Source organism: Eurypyga helias, unplaced genomic scaffold (assembly GCF_000690775.1).
Source record: "Eurypyga helias isolate BGI_N326 unplaced genomic scaffold, ASM69077v1 scaffold4466, whole genome shotgun sequence".
Taxonomy (NCBI): Eukaryota; Metazoa; Chordata; class Aves; order Eurypygiformes; family Eurypygidae; genus Eurypyga; species Eurypyga helias.
In genome coordinates, this window is record NW_010254542.1 from 27,066 (window position 1) to 44,237 (window position 17,172).

The window sequence follows — 17,172 nt, forward strand, 5'->3', positions numbered from 1 at the left end:
AACCAGATGCAAATGCAGGTATCCTGTGGCTTGCACACCTGCTGCTAAATATTTAAATGTGTTTGGAGATCACATAAATTTCTCAGTATTTTGTGAAGAGTTCCATGAAGAGTTTTATCGTTTAGAGCACTTCTGTAATTTGAAAATCAGAGTTTTAATGGCCTATTCTTACTGTCTCATTTTTTTTATTGTTAAATACGATAATATTATCAGACCTGAACCTGGTGTTTTCTTTAATTGTAAACATTAATTTCCATATATAAGGAAGTATTATTTTCAGATGTTCACTTTATTTTATTTCATACATAAAAATAGGCTTTCTAAAAATGAAAATGTCCTTCCACACTTTGAAAGTTATGAGGGAAGGAAAAAATGAAGGTTATTCTTTCTTAACAGGAATTTTTGCTATTTCATGTGTTTGCTTTTTTCTTATTATTATTTTTTTGTCACTTAACTTTAAAATGTTCTTTTTTTAAAAATAATGCCATAAGCTAATCAATGAGGCCTATTGTTTAAGACTTCCGAAGTGTTTCAATATAGCATTATTACAACATGACCAAGACAAGTTAGCAAATTCTGAAAAGAAATAGAGAATTTTAAAATGGATGTTTTAGGCTTCTATATCCGTAATTAGGTGCTTACATTAGTGATCTCCATAAACCTTTATTGACAAAATTTTGAAAACCAGACATTGACATTAGTAGGTCTTTACTGCGGTTTACTGTTGTAAGTATCAGTGTAGCCTGTTGATAAGAAAATCTTTGTCACTGCAAGATGCAGTCTTTCACAAAGGCACAATTTTGCATACTACTTCAAAATACTTTGAATGTTTTCTCATTCATCTATCAGTTTAAAAAATAGGGAAGATGACAGTATTTCTCTATTATCTCATTTATCATTCCACAAACATCATAATTTTGGGTAATTCTTGGGGAGGCTAGATGAAAGAAATGGTGGAGCAGGACCAAACATACCACTAGTAACTGAATTTATTAAGGTTTGAAATGTTTCCTTAGGCTAGAATGATACTTGAATGATTACAATTATTTATTGATGGGATTATTTTATGTTGTTATCAACTTCCTTTTTTTTTAAATAACATTAAATTAAACCAACAGCAAAATAAGGTAGTGACAGAGAAAAAAAACTTCTCTAGTTATGCCAGGTATGACTGACTCTTGCGTTTCTCTTGTTTTCCTCGCCAGGATTACACTTTGACTATGTATTTTCAGCAGTACTGGAGAGATAAGAGGCTGGCTTACGCTGGCATACCTCTCAACCTCACGCTTGATAACCGAGTGGCAGATCAACTCTGGGTGCCTGACACTTACTTCTTAAATGACAAGAAATCATTTGTGCATGGCGTTACCGTGAAGAATCGGATGATTCGCCTTCACCCAGACGGAACGGTGCTTTATGGCCTCAGGTCTGTACTTCTATGATGAAGATTTCATCACTGTTGTTCTGTATTGTTGATGTTTGCTTCGTGGTACAAGGTTATTACAAACACTGGGTAGTGTATTATGTAACATTCCCTGTAACTCTGAAAGATGCCTGTAGAAAACAAATGACACACTCGATGTTTCTTAATTTTGCCAGAAGCACCTTCAGTCAGGTTTTATCTGTTTCTGTAGAGTCACCATATCTGAAATGCCTGGTGGCTATAGGAAGCAGAAAGGCACATATTAATTGTAAACCTGAAAATTTTGTTCAAAATACAAGCAGTAAGTTTGAACACGGGTGCTGATGTCTCATGATGTGTCTGTAGTCTGTAAAGAAAAAGCCACAAGCAGCCCTGGTTGAATGGAGCCAGCCACAGTCAAGACCATGACTAAGGCTACTTTCAGTGATTTCCTTAAACAGGGATCAGCACTGCAATGTGTTGTATTTCAAACCGGACATACAAAGTGACCTTACATTATCCTACTTTACGTATTTCAGACTTGACCTGTGTTTTCTTTCTTTTCTGTCATAGCTTTTATGGTTAGGAATGCTGAAAAATCCTTCCCTTCGTAAAACATAATTAAACTAACAAAACTCTTAATGGAAGACTCAGTAGTATCAAAAAGTCGCTCTCTTTGGACAGGGTTACTCCATTTGCTCCAGTGCTTTAAACTGTGACAGCAAAACAAGTCTTTGCAGTGAAAGCTCCATTTTGTTATTGGAAGTTTCTTATATTTTTAAGCATGGATAATACTCAAGATTGCGGCAGGATAAAGAGTCCCTAGTATAAAAATAAATGAGATCTGAAAAATGGTGCAGATGGATTATATGACTAGTTTACCTGCTTTTGATTTTCATTAACAGTTGAACTTTTTACCTGATTTGGGTCTGGGCCTCTCACCTCTTTAACTCCTATTAACTATCATTTATGGACTATAGGTGGATAAATCTTTCTCGACAAAATAAAAGAAGACTCAGCCTATTATGAAACCTGAAAGAAGTTTTGGATATTCAGGAAATACTGTCTCTATAGTTAACTGGTTTTAGTAAAAGGAGACTTTCATCTTGCGTGCTTTTGACAAAATTTGGAACACTGCAGGTTTAGGATTCCTTCCACAAGTAGTTAGAGATCAAAAAATGATGCAAGATACTTTTGTTTCCTTTATCTCAAACCCCATCCCCGCAAGCAATGTAATAAATAGTGATGGAGATTACAAATCTTGTGGTCATCATAATGTACAGAAGTCTTTTTGTCACACTAAAAACATTGGAGTCAATCAGGTGAGGATTATCTATCATAAAATAGCATACTTCAATAAGTTGGCCACTTCTTCTGCCAAACGTAAATGTCCATAAGCAGATTGTAAAAGGAAAACACCTGAGTCTTAGCTGCATTGATTTAAAGACTTGAGCTTTGTGTTGCTCTACCACTAGCCTGACTTCTTGTGTTGTGGCTTCAGAGCATCCCAACAGCATTGGTCTCAAGCCGCAGTCTGGAGGCAGTGATTCATCCCGTGGGCTGAGACCAGATCCTGGAGTTTTATGTGCACAAAACACATGGTCACTGAGAATGATAGGGGAAATTTTGGAGGGTTGCAACCAATTATAGAATATCCATGAAGCAAAGCAGTTCCTCAAAAAATATGGAACAAAAGTGTTCTTGAGACCACACTGGCAACTGTTCTCATCTGAACAATGTAGAATTTATCATAGTTTTGAAAGACTTGGCCTTCAGTTATCCAAGGTTTCTCTCTACCTGAGAGAAAGTGATAGTCTGCTACTGCGGCAAAAGTCTCTGAGACTGGGGAAACGGGACAGTAACTTTTTCAAGTTCAACCCCCTTCTGGGGAATAGTTTACTTTGGACACAATATTGACTTTGTTCCACCTTGTGTGGAACAATATACAAGACATATGATTATATAGCAGCTTTTTTTCATAATAGACCAAAAAAGAAATAATGACATCACAGACTGGGATCAAAAATACAGTCTTTCCAGCTGCTTATGTGTTTGCCATATAGACATCTCTTGGTCTCAGGCAGTACAGTGCTAAATGCTATAAATAAGTAAGCAGAGGAATATATGTGTTTTATCTGGAAGGACTCATGCAGTTATCACCCATATATAAAACATGATGGGTGTTTGCAAGGTGAAATGGTAAGATCACAACTAGTGATTGGTCAGGCAAGGCAACGGCGCTTATTTCTGTTCTTCTTTGGATGAATGTATTTCTGTATCAAGATGAAAAGAGGATCAAACTAGCCATCAGGACTGTGACCTAGTCACATAAAATGCATTTATGTTGCTTAGATTGATTTATATTGTAAACTTTTGGGAGACAGAAAATATCCTTTTGTCATTTGCTTGTGCAGCACCTCACAGAATAGTACAGGTGGGGTTCCTGTACAATATAGCAATATAAGCAAAGGCAATCAGTCCAGTAATAGAGTAGCAGGGAAGGATAAGCAAGTTGATATCCAGAGGAAAGATAACTGGAGTAGGGAATTTCAAACAATTTAAAATACTTCCTTTGTGTATTGCTTTCACCCAGAATGTATGTGTATCTGTGCACCACTTTATCTTTGTCTGGCTCATAATTGTTTCTCTCTCACTGCTGTGATGATGAGTTCTTGAAACCTTGCTGTCCTGCTGTGTCAGGCAGCATCCCATCCCATAAAAAAATAAACCTGCTCTTCTTGGGAGCGTGCACAAGCCTGAGCAATTAACATTTGCTTTTGGTGAGCATTTGCACAATTTAAATTTAGTTGCTTGAAAGTTCATTCAGGAGGGACCTCTGAGCACTCAACTTAGTTTGAATAAGTGGGGTAGATATGTTTCTTCCTATATCTAGGTGTATCTTCTTTTCTGGTGGATATTTATGAAATTTAAGACATACATTTTGCGGTAGTTAAGAAGTTACTTGAGGAAGAACGTGAACTTTCTGGTAGTTGAACTTGCGACACAGAACCACTACGGTATACGAAGAGGCCAAAATAAAAATACATACCTTAAAAAGTCATAATTAGTAAGTCGAATGCAAGTTTGTCAGCTGCGTAATTTTTAATAGTTGTCAAATGAATCATTTGTAAGTGCATGTGTTCTTTATGGCTGGCATTTAAAACTAGTAATACAACATAATAGTTAAGATCCTGGTACCACACTCCCTCTTGTAGCAACGTAGCTCGTGTGCTGCAGGATGTGAAATGACACCTAGGTCAGTGTAGGGGAATGTACTAAAGCATGGAATAGAAACCTCATAGCAGGAATACCCAAGTGTGCCTGCTTGTTTTACTTTGAGCACAATTATGAATTGACTCAGGAGGCAAGATCATTCAATTGTACAATTAGTACGGCTTTGTAAAGCTGATCGCTGCTAAGACCTCAGTGGTCAATGATCTCAGATTGAAGACTAAGTTTTCTCCTCTGAGACCCTATGCTAGTTCTAGTTTTATATGCTTGGCTAGAAATGTTAGTAGTCGTCATATTGAGGAGGCATTCATCTCCCTAATTAATAGCCCAGTGTCTAGCACCTTGCTTGAGGGTCCAAAAGGGCTCTCCGGTTGAAATGTTGCCCATGAATTTTAAAGTAGTTTACCAGATTAGAAGACTGTAATTCCATAAGGTTAAGGGATTAAAGAGAAAGCTTCAAAATGGAGAAAACACAGGGACAAAACCTTAACATTGAGGGTTCCAGCTTTTACAGTTACATTTAAGGCACCTCGCCTCTTGTATTATTAACATAAATTATCACCAGAATATTATTTGTTTAGGAACCAATTGTGTACAAGGTCCATGTCTTGTTTATATCAGAAAAGGATCAGTAAGTAATGGATGTAATCAGGCCCAGAAGGTAATTTAAATATGAAATTTATATGAAGCCATTATAAAGAAAATGATGCATAATAGTGTACATACTCTTGATGAAGGCTGTGATTCAGCAAAACACTGAAATTCACTGAATATCAATTATGAGCATATAGTTACACCTGTCTAAAAGTACAAAAATATAAATCCACCTATTTAAAAATAAACTGCCAATGCTAGTCAAAAGCGGTGTTCCCCAGGGCTCAGTGCTGAGGTCAGTTCTGTTTAACATCTTTATCAATGACCTGGACAAGGGGATCGAGTGTACCCTCAGTAAGTTTGCAGGGAATACCAAGCTGGGGAGGGGTGTGTACCTGCTTGAGGGTAGGAAGCCTCTGCAGAGGGATCTGGATGGTGTGGATGGATGGGCCAAAGCCAAATGTATGAGGTTCAACAAGGCCAAGTGCCCTGTCCTGCAACTGGATCACAACAACCCCCTGCAATGGTATAGGCTTGGGGGAACTGGTGGACAAAAAGCTGGACATAAGCCAGCAGTGTGCACTGGCAGCCCAGAAAGCCAACCGTATCCCAGGCTATATCCAGAGAAGTGTGGCCAGCAGGTCGAGGGAGGGGGTTTTCCCTCTCTGCTCTGCTCTTGTGAGACCCCACCTGGAATACTGCGTCCAGCTCCAGGTCCCCTAACATAACGATATCGACCAGTTGGAATGAGTCCAGAGGAGAGCCACAAAAAGGACAAAAGGGAGGAACACCTCTTCTTTGGAGAAAGGCTGAGAGAATTGAGCTTGTTCAGCCTGGAGAAGAGAAGGCTCCAGGGAGACCTTATAGCACCTTCCAGTACCTGAAGGGGCTACAAGGAAGCTGGGAGGGACTTTTTACAAGGGCCTGTAGTGACAGGACAAGGGGTAAAGGGTTTAAATTGAAAGAGCATAGATTCATATTGGGTATCATAAAGAAGTTCTTCACACAGAAGGTGGCAAGGCAGTGGAACAGGTTGCCCAGAGAAGCTGTGGATGCCCCATCCCTAGAATTGTTCAAGGCCAGGCTGGATGAGGCTTTGAGCAACCTGGTCTAGTGGAAGGTGTCCCTGCCCATGGCAGCGGGGTTGGAACTAGATAGTGTTTAAGGTCCTTTCCAAAATAAACCATTCCATGAATCTGTGATTAAGTGTGGCTAGAAAGCTGCCCGTTGGAAAAGGACCTGAAGATTTTGGTCGACAGCTGGCTGAGTATGAACCAACAGTGTGCCCAGGTGACCAAGAAGGCCAATGTCATCCTGCCTTGTATCAGGAACGGTGAAATGTTAGAACAAGTGGAAGTGACCTCAAGTTTTGCCAGGGGAGGTTTAGACTGGGTATTAGGAAAAATTTCTTCACCAAAAGGGTTGTCAGGCATTGGAACGGGCTGCCCAGGGAAGTGGTGGAGTCACCATACCTGGAAGCATTTAAGGGACATGTAGATGTGGTGCTTAGGGACATGATTTAGTGATGGACTTGGCAGTGCTGGGTTAATGGTTGGACCTGAGGATCTTAGAGGTCCTTTCCAACCTGAATGATTCTGTTATTCTGTTATTCTATGATTCTAATGCTGTCTGTAGCTGTGAATACAATTGTTTTGCTTATCAGTGTGTATTGTTGACACTCTTGATATAGAAGAGCTTGATGAAAAATGCAGATTCATCAATAGTGAAATGTTTTGCAAATTAATCCTTAGTGTGCTAAATTGCTTGCATTGGAAATATAGAAGCAAAAATGTATTGTTATTTGGACATAAAATTTAAAATTCAGTGTGGTGCTTCACTACAAAATCCTCTTTAATTTCTTTGGAAAGCTAGAGAAATATATTTAACTTTGAAATTAACCATTTTGCTGAATTCAGGACATTGTTACAACATTTCATTTGTTTTCTAGAGCTGCCACAAACCCAAGGAATCAGCTATTCACACAGCTCTAATAATTTTGCTATTTGTAGCAGACTTTTTTCACCTCACATTTTATGATATAAAGTAATATATTTTTAATCTTGGCAAATGTTTGTGTAATATTTGCATACACAGATCAGTCCATTGAACCCTAAAGGGACTGGTTGCATAAGGGTAAGTCACAGTGAGTTGTTCCTTTGCAGTCAGTGTAATTGCTGTTGGAGTAAGCTGGACCAGGTTCTCAATTATTGTAAAGTATTCTTCCGCGAGTCCTCACTTTGAAAAATAAAAAACAGAAACAAAACCTGGATTACTGGATGTACAGTAATTCTGTTTGATGTTTGTATTTCAGAATCACAACCACTGCAGCTTGTATGATGGACTTGAGAAGATACCCATTAGATGAACAAAACTGTACTCTGGAAATAGAAAGCTGTACGTACATAAGAGAATGGATGTAAAACCTAGTTCAGATGCTGGTGGTTTTCCTCTTACAGAATTGTGTAATATTTACTTCGGTGTCTAGAAACACTATGTGAATCATGTAATTGTCACCCTTTGAATTTTGTTTTGTTTATTTGACTGTTTTTAAAAAGATGAGGACTCATCCATTTCTAGATGGATGGATACATCCTAGAAAAACAGGTTCAGGACAAAATGAAGTCATTTATTGCTCCAGCCTGACTTGGCAGAGGCAGTGACTGGATGTTTATCTTCAACATAGGAGAATGAATGTTCATATTTTAATCAGATTCATTTTCAATAGCGCAGACACTGTGATATCATTGTCTTTCAGTATGCTTTATTATGCATGGATGGTCTTGCCGCAGGACCCACCCTCGGCTTTCAGATCGACCCCATTTATGGTGTGCAGTTGTGTTCCAAATGGAACCACATTCTCTCTTCCATCTAGTCATGTCCTAGGATTGCAATATTCAGATGTATATTTGCTCTTCAAGAGTTCCTGCTCCATTTCTGTTGCTGGTTGAAGATTGTGGGCCATATACAGAAAATGCTAGTATATATTCTATATTCTACACTACAGAAGCTAATGGAAACGGTGCAACCCACACTCTTTTACTGTGAGTGGAAAAGGTCTGCCTCAGTTATGTTTGTCTATATTCATTCAATAATCCACCTTCTTCTGGTGATTATAAGTGTAAATATACATTTGGTTTCAGTGCTAGATGTGTACTATGCCTTAAATCATGCTAATCTTCAATTTTGCAGATTGTTGGGAAGCATTTTCCATCTCGCTGGGGTCATTAATCCATATGTGAATTCTATGAGAGTGATACCAAAAAAAACCCAAAACTCAAACCAGAGTATTTTGCCTCAAACTCCTGTGCAGACTGGAATGGCACAGCTCTTTGGGAGACCTTCCCACAGGCACACAGAACAAAGTACCATGCACAACTCCAACTGTTCTGATTCTTTTCATTGTCTAAAATGACAAGCGGCATGTACTGTGTTTGAAACTACATTTGAGTCTGCTGTTATTTCTGACTTACTCTTCCTGCTTTGCCTGCAGATGGCTACACAACCGATGACATAGAGTTCTACTGGAGAGGTGGAGATAATGCAGTCACTGGTGTGGAGAGGATTGAGCTTCCTCAGTTCTCTATTGTGGAATACAGACTGGTGTCAAAGAATGTTGTCTTTGCCACAGGTATGTATTGTCATTTGTCTATTCAATGTTTCATTTCCTTGAGCATGACAATTACTGTTTTATTAATCATAATTATATGTCATCTTAGCACTGTGTTGTGTATTTGACTAAAGGAATTACTTACTTGTTTATTTTTCTTTTTCTTGTGTGTGTGATACTTAACCAAGCACCTAAATATCTATGATCTAAATAAATATGAAGTCATTCAGCTCTCAATCATCAGTTTAAATGTAGCCTACATGGTTACTGGTCATACATAAGTATGTTTTGGCATACAAGGTGAAAGAGCCACCGTTTTTATGAACACCTCCCTACAGCTTTTCAGTGCATCCTTCTTTTGTTTTTGTATGGTGAATGTAATACCTTTTATATCTTGATTTGCACTGATGAGTATGTAGAGCTGTATGCATAGCCAGTGTTTTGGTAATCAGTGTTGAGATGCTAAAATTAAATCTGGGGGTTTCTTCCTTGTTTCCTTGAAGATGTAATACAAGGTACTGGTAACTCACGGCATTGGATGTCTTCCAGTTGATTTACATGTTTGTAAACCAACATGTAAATCAAATCAACATAATGGGATGTCACAGTGTTGATTTACATGTTTAATATTAGCCACCAGCATAGGAAAATGTTGTTATGTGTGACAAGGCTAAAGCAACACATAAAGCCATCAGCAAGTGTGGTGCCACTGTTTGGGACCTCCAGATTTTCAGTGCTCTTCAGACCACAGGAGCGTGCTGTTCCATCTGTCCCAGCGCACTAGAACAAATGAAGCACAGCTCTATTATGTTTGTTAGCATCACTTCACCCACTCTTTGGACACAGCATCTGTTTCAAAGTACACAGAAGCACAAGTTGTATTTCAGAACAAAATGTAAATATTGCTGGGATTGAAATTAATATGAGGTGGTTTGCCAGCTGCTGCTGTTCTTGTTTATAATTTTGAATGGAAGGGTGTTTTATTTAAAGACAAATCAAGACTCTAATCCTATATCCTTCCATTCTGCAGCCAGTGTCACCTTTGGCAGCCAACACTTCCCTCCCCCTCCACAGGACTGGATATACTTTTGTGGAATGGCTCTTTGGACAACAATGAGAATACAGAGAACTTATTTGGGAAGTTTTATCGCAGCCCAAAGCTGTCTTTTAGTTCTGTATGAAATATTTCAGTCAGTAAAGACATGATGTAGTAACATAGAGATGAGAGCGATTTGTTACATTCGGGAAAAAGAGTAATCCAAATAACTGAGACAAATACGAGAGAGAATGAAAACTAGGAGTGGACATTTATATGACTGACCGAATGTTCAGAATTTTAACAGTTCTTTCAAAAATAAACTTGTGGAAGGAGTAAAAAAGTCTGATGCTTCAGGGTTTAAGACTGCTTGATGTTAGGGAGTAGGATGAGACAGTCACAGAGAACTGATTACTCCATGTTTCTTGTACCATTTTCTGAATCATATTATTTGTGTCACTAATGAAGACATGATAGTGCATTTACTGTTATTTTGGTTCAGGACGTTATGAAAATGCTTGATTGATTATGAAATTGTGTGACAAGTATTTCCATGCAGGGGAAATACCGCATTTATTTCTCAAAACCACATACTTAATTGTAAAGCTGAAACATGCTAGTGAATCTGATCGATAAAGTCAGAACATTCTTTTCAGATTTCTTCTCAAGACTACTTTTTTATGGTCCTAGCAATTAGGGCCAGTTTCTACATTTTTGTGGAAAATAAGTCAATAAGTCAGGTATGCCTTTTTTTTTTTTTTTGGGGGGGCTTTGAGGTTATTGAAGTCTTAAGGGAAGATATTACTTCTTTGAGCGCAGTGTCTCAGTGAACATTTCAGAGATTTCAGTATTAGTGTGCTTTGATTGTATCAAACTAAAAGAAGACTTCAGAGTCATGCCATAAACAGCTTTTGCAGTAGTTATTTCTCCTATGCTCCATGAGGAACACTGCTGTATAATCTTGTGTAACTTACGCAAATGGAAAAATCTGTTCCCATAGTTACTACTGAGAAGCAACAGTAAGCATGAAAAAAACCCTATAGATAATGACATAAAGCTGTGCAGGGCTGCAAGAATACTGGAGGAACCGCATGCATGTGGAAGCATAGCATTGGAGTTAAAAATTGTCTTGCCAAGTTAGCAAAGTGGGTCTGGAAAAAAGTATAAAAGTCAGTATGGACAAGTGCAAAATACACCATTTATACAACTAATTATTCCTATCCAAATTCAGGACTGGGAATGCCAGGTTAGGCCAGAGTTCTGTGTGTAGAAATCTAGGGGGCTACTATTGATCTCAGACTGAACATGAACCAATAATATCTTTTCAGGGAAAAAAGAAAAAAATACCCACATCCTACATGGTGTATGACTTGCATTGCTAAGGCTTGAGCTGCATATTTGTGGTCATGGATAGCACTCTTCTAAGACAGTTGTGGAACAATGGAAGAAGGTCTAGGGAAAATTAACAAGTAGGAAGTCTAGAAAATGGAATACATGAGATTGCTGGAGAGCCAGGTATGATCATGTTGTTTAAAAAAAGAGAACACTTAGATGGGAAATAAAGTCTTCAAGTGTCTAGAAGGCATCTGCAAAGACATAGGGAATAGCTTGTTCTCTTTCTCCACAGTGAAAAGATGAGAAAGGAGTATTTAAATTGCTGTGAAGAAGAAAAATCTGGTTTGGCTGTCTTTGTAAGACCAGCTGCAGGGCATACAGGCTCCCATAACTAGTATTAGGTTCTACTTTTCAGTAGCCAAAGGCATCTCAAATGGCATTAGACATCTCTGTGTAGGCAGTCAAGTCATACCCATAGAATCAGCTGGCTGTAAATATAGATCTCCATGGTTTACCCTGAGGGCTTATGTGCCATCCATGTGTAAATACCTGCATGCAAATTCCTGAGATTCAGTGCTTAGACCTGTGAGCTGATTCTGCCTGCTAAATGTTTGTTATCCAGAAATACCAAGAAACTGAACAGGGATGGAGATATGTAAAACACCACCTAAAAGCTTCAAGGTTCATAGCAGTCAGAGCCAGATTAGCAACATGTTGGTATGAGGAGGGTAGTCTTACAAGATTTGAAAATTAATTATTTACTATATTCTGAAAGATCAATCTGTAAAGTACATTTCCAATTACCCAAAGAACCTTCCCAGAAGGACAGATTAAAATAAGAATTCTGTAACTGACCAACTCTGTTATCTTGGTTCATACTTGGATAGAACAGCAGGAGACTAATTTGCCCTGGAAGCTAGGTATTTTAGCTTGCTGGCTTTTAATGAAATTGAAACAGAAACAAGTAATTACTTTTTACCAACTGCCCAAATATAAGAAAGAGGCATATTTTAAGCTCAGTTATTGATTAAGTATTTGTTTTCATGCCGGCATTCTCAATACTGTTGTTAGATTTAAATATTTCAGGCCACATTTGGTTATTCCTGTACTATTTAAATTAGCCCATAGACATCAACATGTTGTATGAGATGGGAGGAAGGGTAACAAATCTGGTCCCTGAACAGCAATGCTGTTCTTTAGGCAAAAACAAATTTTGTTGGAATGTTAACAACTAGAATTTCCTGGTAATTAATCTCTAAATGTACTGAGCCTTAATTGACAAATCATTATCCAAGCATAATCAGGCAAGTAACAGTGTAATTGTTGAGCTCACCAAGAAATCCATTTTTATTAAATAAATGACACAAGATTGTTCCTTCTTGGATAAATAAATATCTGGGCTTACAGTCTTTGTTCCATGCGGGTTAGGACCCATCCTTTTCACTGATCTTCAGCCATCCAGACAAAGAGGGGAAAACAAGTTGGGCAAATAAGGAATATTCCTTCTTTAAATTATTTTTTTCCCACAGATTCCTGTGGTCTTTTTGTTGGGGTGAGATATTAGAGCAGAGATGGCAGACTGGAGGCAGGGCCAATGGATCATCTTTGAAGGCATAAAAGCAAGACAGGTGAAAGTCTCAGAGAGAGCTACCTGAAGGAGAACACTGACCGCGTAGTGTGAAAGAACAAGGCTACCAATTCATGTTTCAGTTTCAACCTGAACTGTACAAAGACCACATTAGTCTGAAATATCGATGAGATATTGAAGCTACAAACCTTCAAAACCTACCCTGAGACTTGCAGGGCTAGGATTCATCTTACTCTGATTTAAGATGTATATAATTTCAGTGTCTACATATGAACTAGGTGTCTTAGTTGATGGGAATCTAGTTAATACAGTCCATGGATTCTGAAGACAAATTCAGTCCACCAATAGGATTCTATTTTAGGAGGAGATGTGTAATTCTCTATGTTTCATTTACTAGTTGGACTAGATGAACTGACTCTCCCATAAATGTAGTTGGAGCTTAGACACCCAGCTCCTGTGTGTGGTTCAAGCGAGTCGCTTAATCAGCTGCTGTTTGAGATGGCATAGGGCAGCCTTCTTAGTCTCCAGCTGCTGATCAAAAAGGTGTAGGGGCTATGTGACATCCACTAGGTGCCTGCTGGTGTCTGAGATGTCATAGGGCATCTCAAAAGGAACAGTGCACTTTCAGATTTGCAACCGAATCTCTCTGTTACAGGCCAGCTCCAATCCTAGAGCAGGAAGACAGCCAGCACTGAGAGCCCTGGCCCTGGGTATGGTTCTTAAGATTCTATCTTCTAGCTTCAAGGCAAAGAACCTGGTGCTTGAAACAACTTTATGTTGTCACCCCTGCTCTTGAGACCATCTGTATGGAGACTCCCCCAGGTTTAAGGCCAGGTCCCACTAGTTTCAGTAATTATCTCATTAGACGGAGATGTTGATGAAGTAGTGGCTGATGGTCATCGAAGCATTCAAGATAGATGTCACAAGTGCTCTCTTATACTGTTTTCCAGTTCAGGGTTTCATAACTGAACATTACTGATACATGTGACACATTACTTCTCTCCACTGTTGACATAAGCCTCCTCCAGACACACCTTTTTCCGTGTGTTATCAATAGCAAAGTACTCTCTTTGTTCTTTCTCTGAGGTTCCCCAATACATCCAGGTTCCTTGGCACTCCAGGCGCCCAAGAAGAGGTTTGATCCAGTGATTTTGTTCCACTAAACCTTCTTGAATGAATTCTTCAGACTGTTTATCAAAGAATCAGTATTTTATGGGGGATTTTCCAGTCATCACCTCTGTCAATGATATTGCACAGACACTCAGACCTGGACAGGACTTTTGGAAATTAATTTATAGATAATCCTTTATGTGGGTGTTGTATTATATTAAATAATTTTCCTCAACAGGGCTTGAGGAGAATAAAGATTTCTATCTGATGCACTGCTCTTACTGTAGAAAGGTGCTCAGGTCTCCTATGTTTTTAATGTATTTCATGGTGGCAGAATATTTTTCTGTTGTATTTATGTAGTCCGCAGGCACAAGGCCATGGAAACTGTTTCATAAGAAACTCAATGAAAAAGTTAAGCTTTGTTAGCAAAAAATAAGGCATGGTTTCAAAGACAGAATTTGTCTTTTGAAATTAAATATTGGTCATTGGAGAATGAAGATGTTAAGCAAGCTAAAGACTAAATGATTCTTTGCTGAAAATAATATTGACTGCTTTAGACAGCAGAAAACCTTGGTCTGATTTTCATGATGAAATAAATTCTTCTGACTCTACCAATATTCTTCTTTTGGTGAAAGTAGAAGGCATTTCATCATGGAAAAAATACTGCTGATTGAAGTAATCACAGGAACCAAATACATCTACATGATATTTCTTTTTTCCAGTGATAGTTCTTCTGAGACTGATAAAACAGGCAAGGGTAGTTGCATAAATTTGATACACCCTGGATGCTTCTGCTGCCTGCAAACAGTATTCCATTTTTTCTAGCATGTGACCCAAAGTATACCCGACTGTCAGGAATGGGATGAAGAGAAATTTCTTTTGTATTCTCTCTCAGGAAATCCCTCATTCTTGTGTATGTGGGCAAATATAGTTTCTTATGCTCATATGCAAACATATGAACATAATTTAAAGGGAAGCTTGTAATTTTTATTTTGTTTCTAGATGTAATCTTTCATATCTTGCATGTATTTGCATTACAGTGTGTGAAATATGATCTAATACCTCGTTGAGCCCTTAGTATGCTCAGAAATGGTTTTCAGGATGTTGACTATAACTTGGGCTTTTAGATGAGCTATTAGAAGTATCATATCTAAGATTAGTAATGCAAACACTGAAATCATGGAGATAATTTTGTGCGAATGACTACCTTTTTCTTGTACAGCTGTACCCAGATTTAATCTTCTTTGCATTCGGTGAAAGATAGCACAATTTTTAAACTCTTTCTGACTTCTAAATATATAAAATATATTCGGTAAGATTAACACCAATTTTGAAACACACCAGTTTGAAGTTAAATAATAAAATGTTTTGTTTGAAACGTTGACATTGAGGTTATTACTATTTTTCATTATTTATCTGTTCCAATTGTAACGATCAATGAATTCTAGATACTGTTTATATATACATATAACTATCTTTTTTGCTCAAAATACTTTGGAAGAAAAATAATGTCCAAGTCTAACTGATGTTAGAGGCCTTTGGATCTGGTCTGAAGGCTTTTCCTTGCAGGGATTTATTACAATTTATTTTTGACACTACAGGTAGCATGTTTCTCATAGCTCAGATATAATTAAGAATTTCCATCTCATGAGCAACTTTTCCATGTATATACAAAACTATGCACATTACTAATCCTCTCAATATAAATACTATACGTGAAACTGTGTATTTGGATAAGTATTTTGCATGGAGACCTAAGCATCTGTTTTTAAAAACTAACCAGTGCTCACCCATCTGTTCAATAATCTAAAATAATTTACTCTCTCTTTTCTTCCCAAATACAAATTGCTTGGATATCTATATTCACTGCAAGGTTTCTTCTAATACCAACCTGTAATACAGTGAAGGCGTTTTCCCTACTGTTCTGCAGATGTCATACTACCCCATACAATGTGCATGTTTTAGTTTCTACGGAAACTGAAGAGAAGTGTCTGCAAGTGTCTTTTCTTCAGTATAAGTAACGTTGTTTCCCCCTCACTTTCCTCAGGTGCCTATCCAAGACTATCGCTGAGCTTCAGGTTGAAGAGAAATATTGGATACTTTATTCTTCAAACCTACATGCCCTCCATCCTGATTACCATTTTATCATGGGTGTCATTCTGGATCAATTATGACGCATCAGCAGCAAGAGTTGCCCTTGGTATGTGCTAAGTATGAATGCAACATTTAAGTGTCAGACTGAACGTAGCCTTCGGAGGTTGTTAAAGACTGCAATGTGATGTCAGTGTTTTGATATTCCAAAATCATTTATGTCAAAATCATGTCATTCAGTATTGCCTCAAAAGTGATGAGTTTTCCCCTGCACGCAAAATATAGCTGCTGCTGAATTTCTGGTATGAGCTGCTCATACGGGTCCCAGCATTGTTCTCATCAAATTTGATGTTGTCAGTAGCTTCAGCGAGGGGACCAGCTCCAGAATCATCCTCCAGGAAGTTGAGCATGGGCTTTTGCCTGGCTCCAAGCCACCTCCTGAGGTCCTGGGTGCTTTAACTGACAGTGGCAGGAACAGACCTCAAGAGCTGTGTGGCCATTCAGACTGCAGGGGCATGTCAGCTACGTACCGTGACATCCCACCTCACCCTCAATGCACAGTATGCCAAGTGCATTTTTATCAGAGCTTGAAGTGCCATGTACCTCATGGCAGAAAAACATGGATTTGGCACAGGTTGGTAATCCCTGTCCAAGACCTTTTCAGATCAAAGTTTCCTCTAGATAAGGGAAGGTGGCTTCAAAATATCTCACAGGAAGTATTTCGTCTATGACAGAAGCATACTCAGGGATAGCTACAGACAAGGAAGATTAAATGGATCCATAAATAATCCTTATGAGTACTGCTGCCTCTCATCTTCAACCCTGTGTCTTCCAACAGCACATACCTTCGTTCTCAAAGTTGGTCACTAAGCCTATGCTGTATATCTTCCTGCTATACTCTCTTCTCTTCTTAAACAGGAGCCTATTCTGTAATTCCTTTATTTTTCTGATATGTACCACAGCAAACCAAGGCTCCAACCCATGCCCATATGATTCCCCATATCTCTACACTTATCTCCCAAGATGCCAAAGAGGGCTGTGCAGCTACAGTTATACTTTTATGCAATATCATATTATGTCATAGGATCTGAACTTGGGCAACTGAATATGTTGTAGGTTAACTGCAGTTACTGTACAGTAATTCTACAGACACTGGGCAGGACTACAGTGAACAGATG

The 17,172-nt window shown here is 38.4% G+C and overlaps 1 protein-coding gene across 1 annotated transcript in view; it reads left to right on the forward strand.

Moving 5' to 3' along the window:
• Positions 1-203: 203 nt before the first annotated feature.
• LOC104504190 (gamma-aminobutyric acid receptor subunit beta-3) overlaps positions 204-17,172 on the forward strand; it is a 31,417-nt gene continuing 14,448 nt past the window's right edge. The window contains exons 1-5 of the mRNA XM_010153003.1: positions 204-224; positions 1,206-1,426; positions 7,539-7,621; positions 8,718-8,855; positions 15,951-16,103. Of these exons, the coding sequence (XP_010151305.1) occupies positions 1,221-1,426; positions 7,539-7,621; positions 8,718-8,855; positions 15,951-16,103 (580 nt within the window). The 5' untranslated portion in view covers positions 204-224; positions 1,206-1,220. The remainder of the gene's footprint in view (positions 225-1,205; positions 1,427-7,538; positions 7,622-8,717; positions 8,856-15,950; positions 16,104-17,172) is intronic.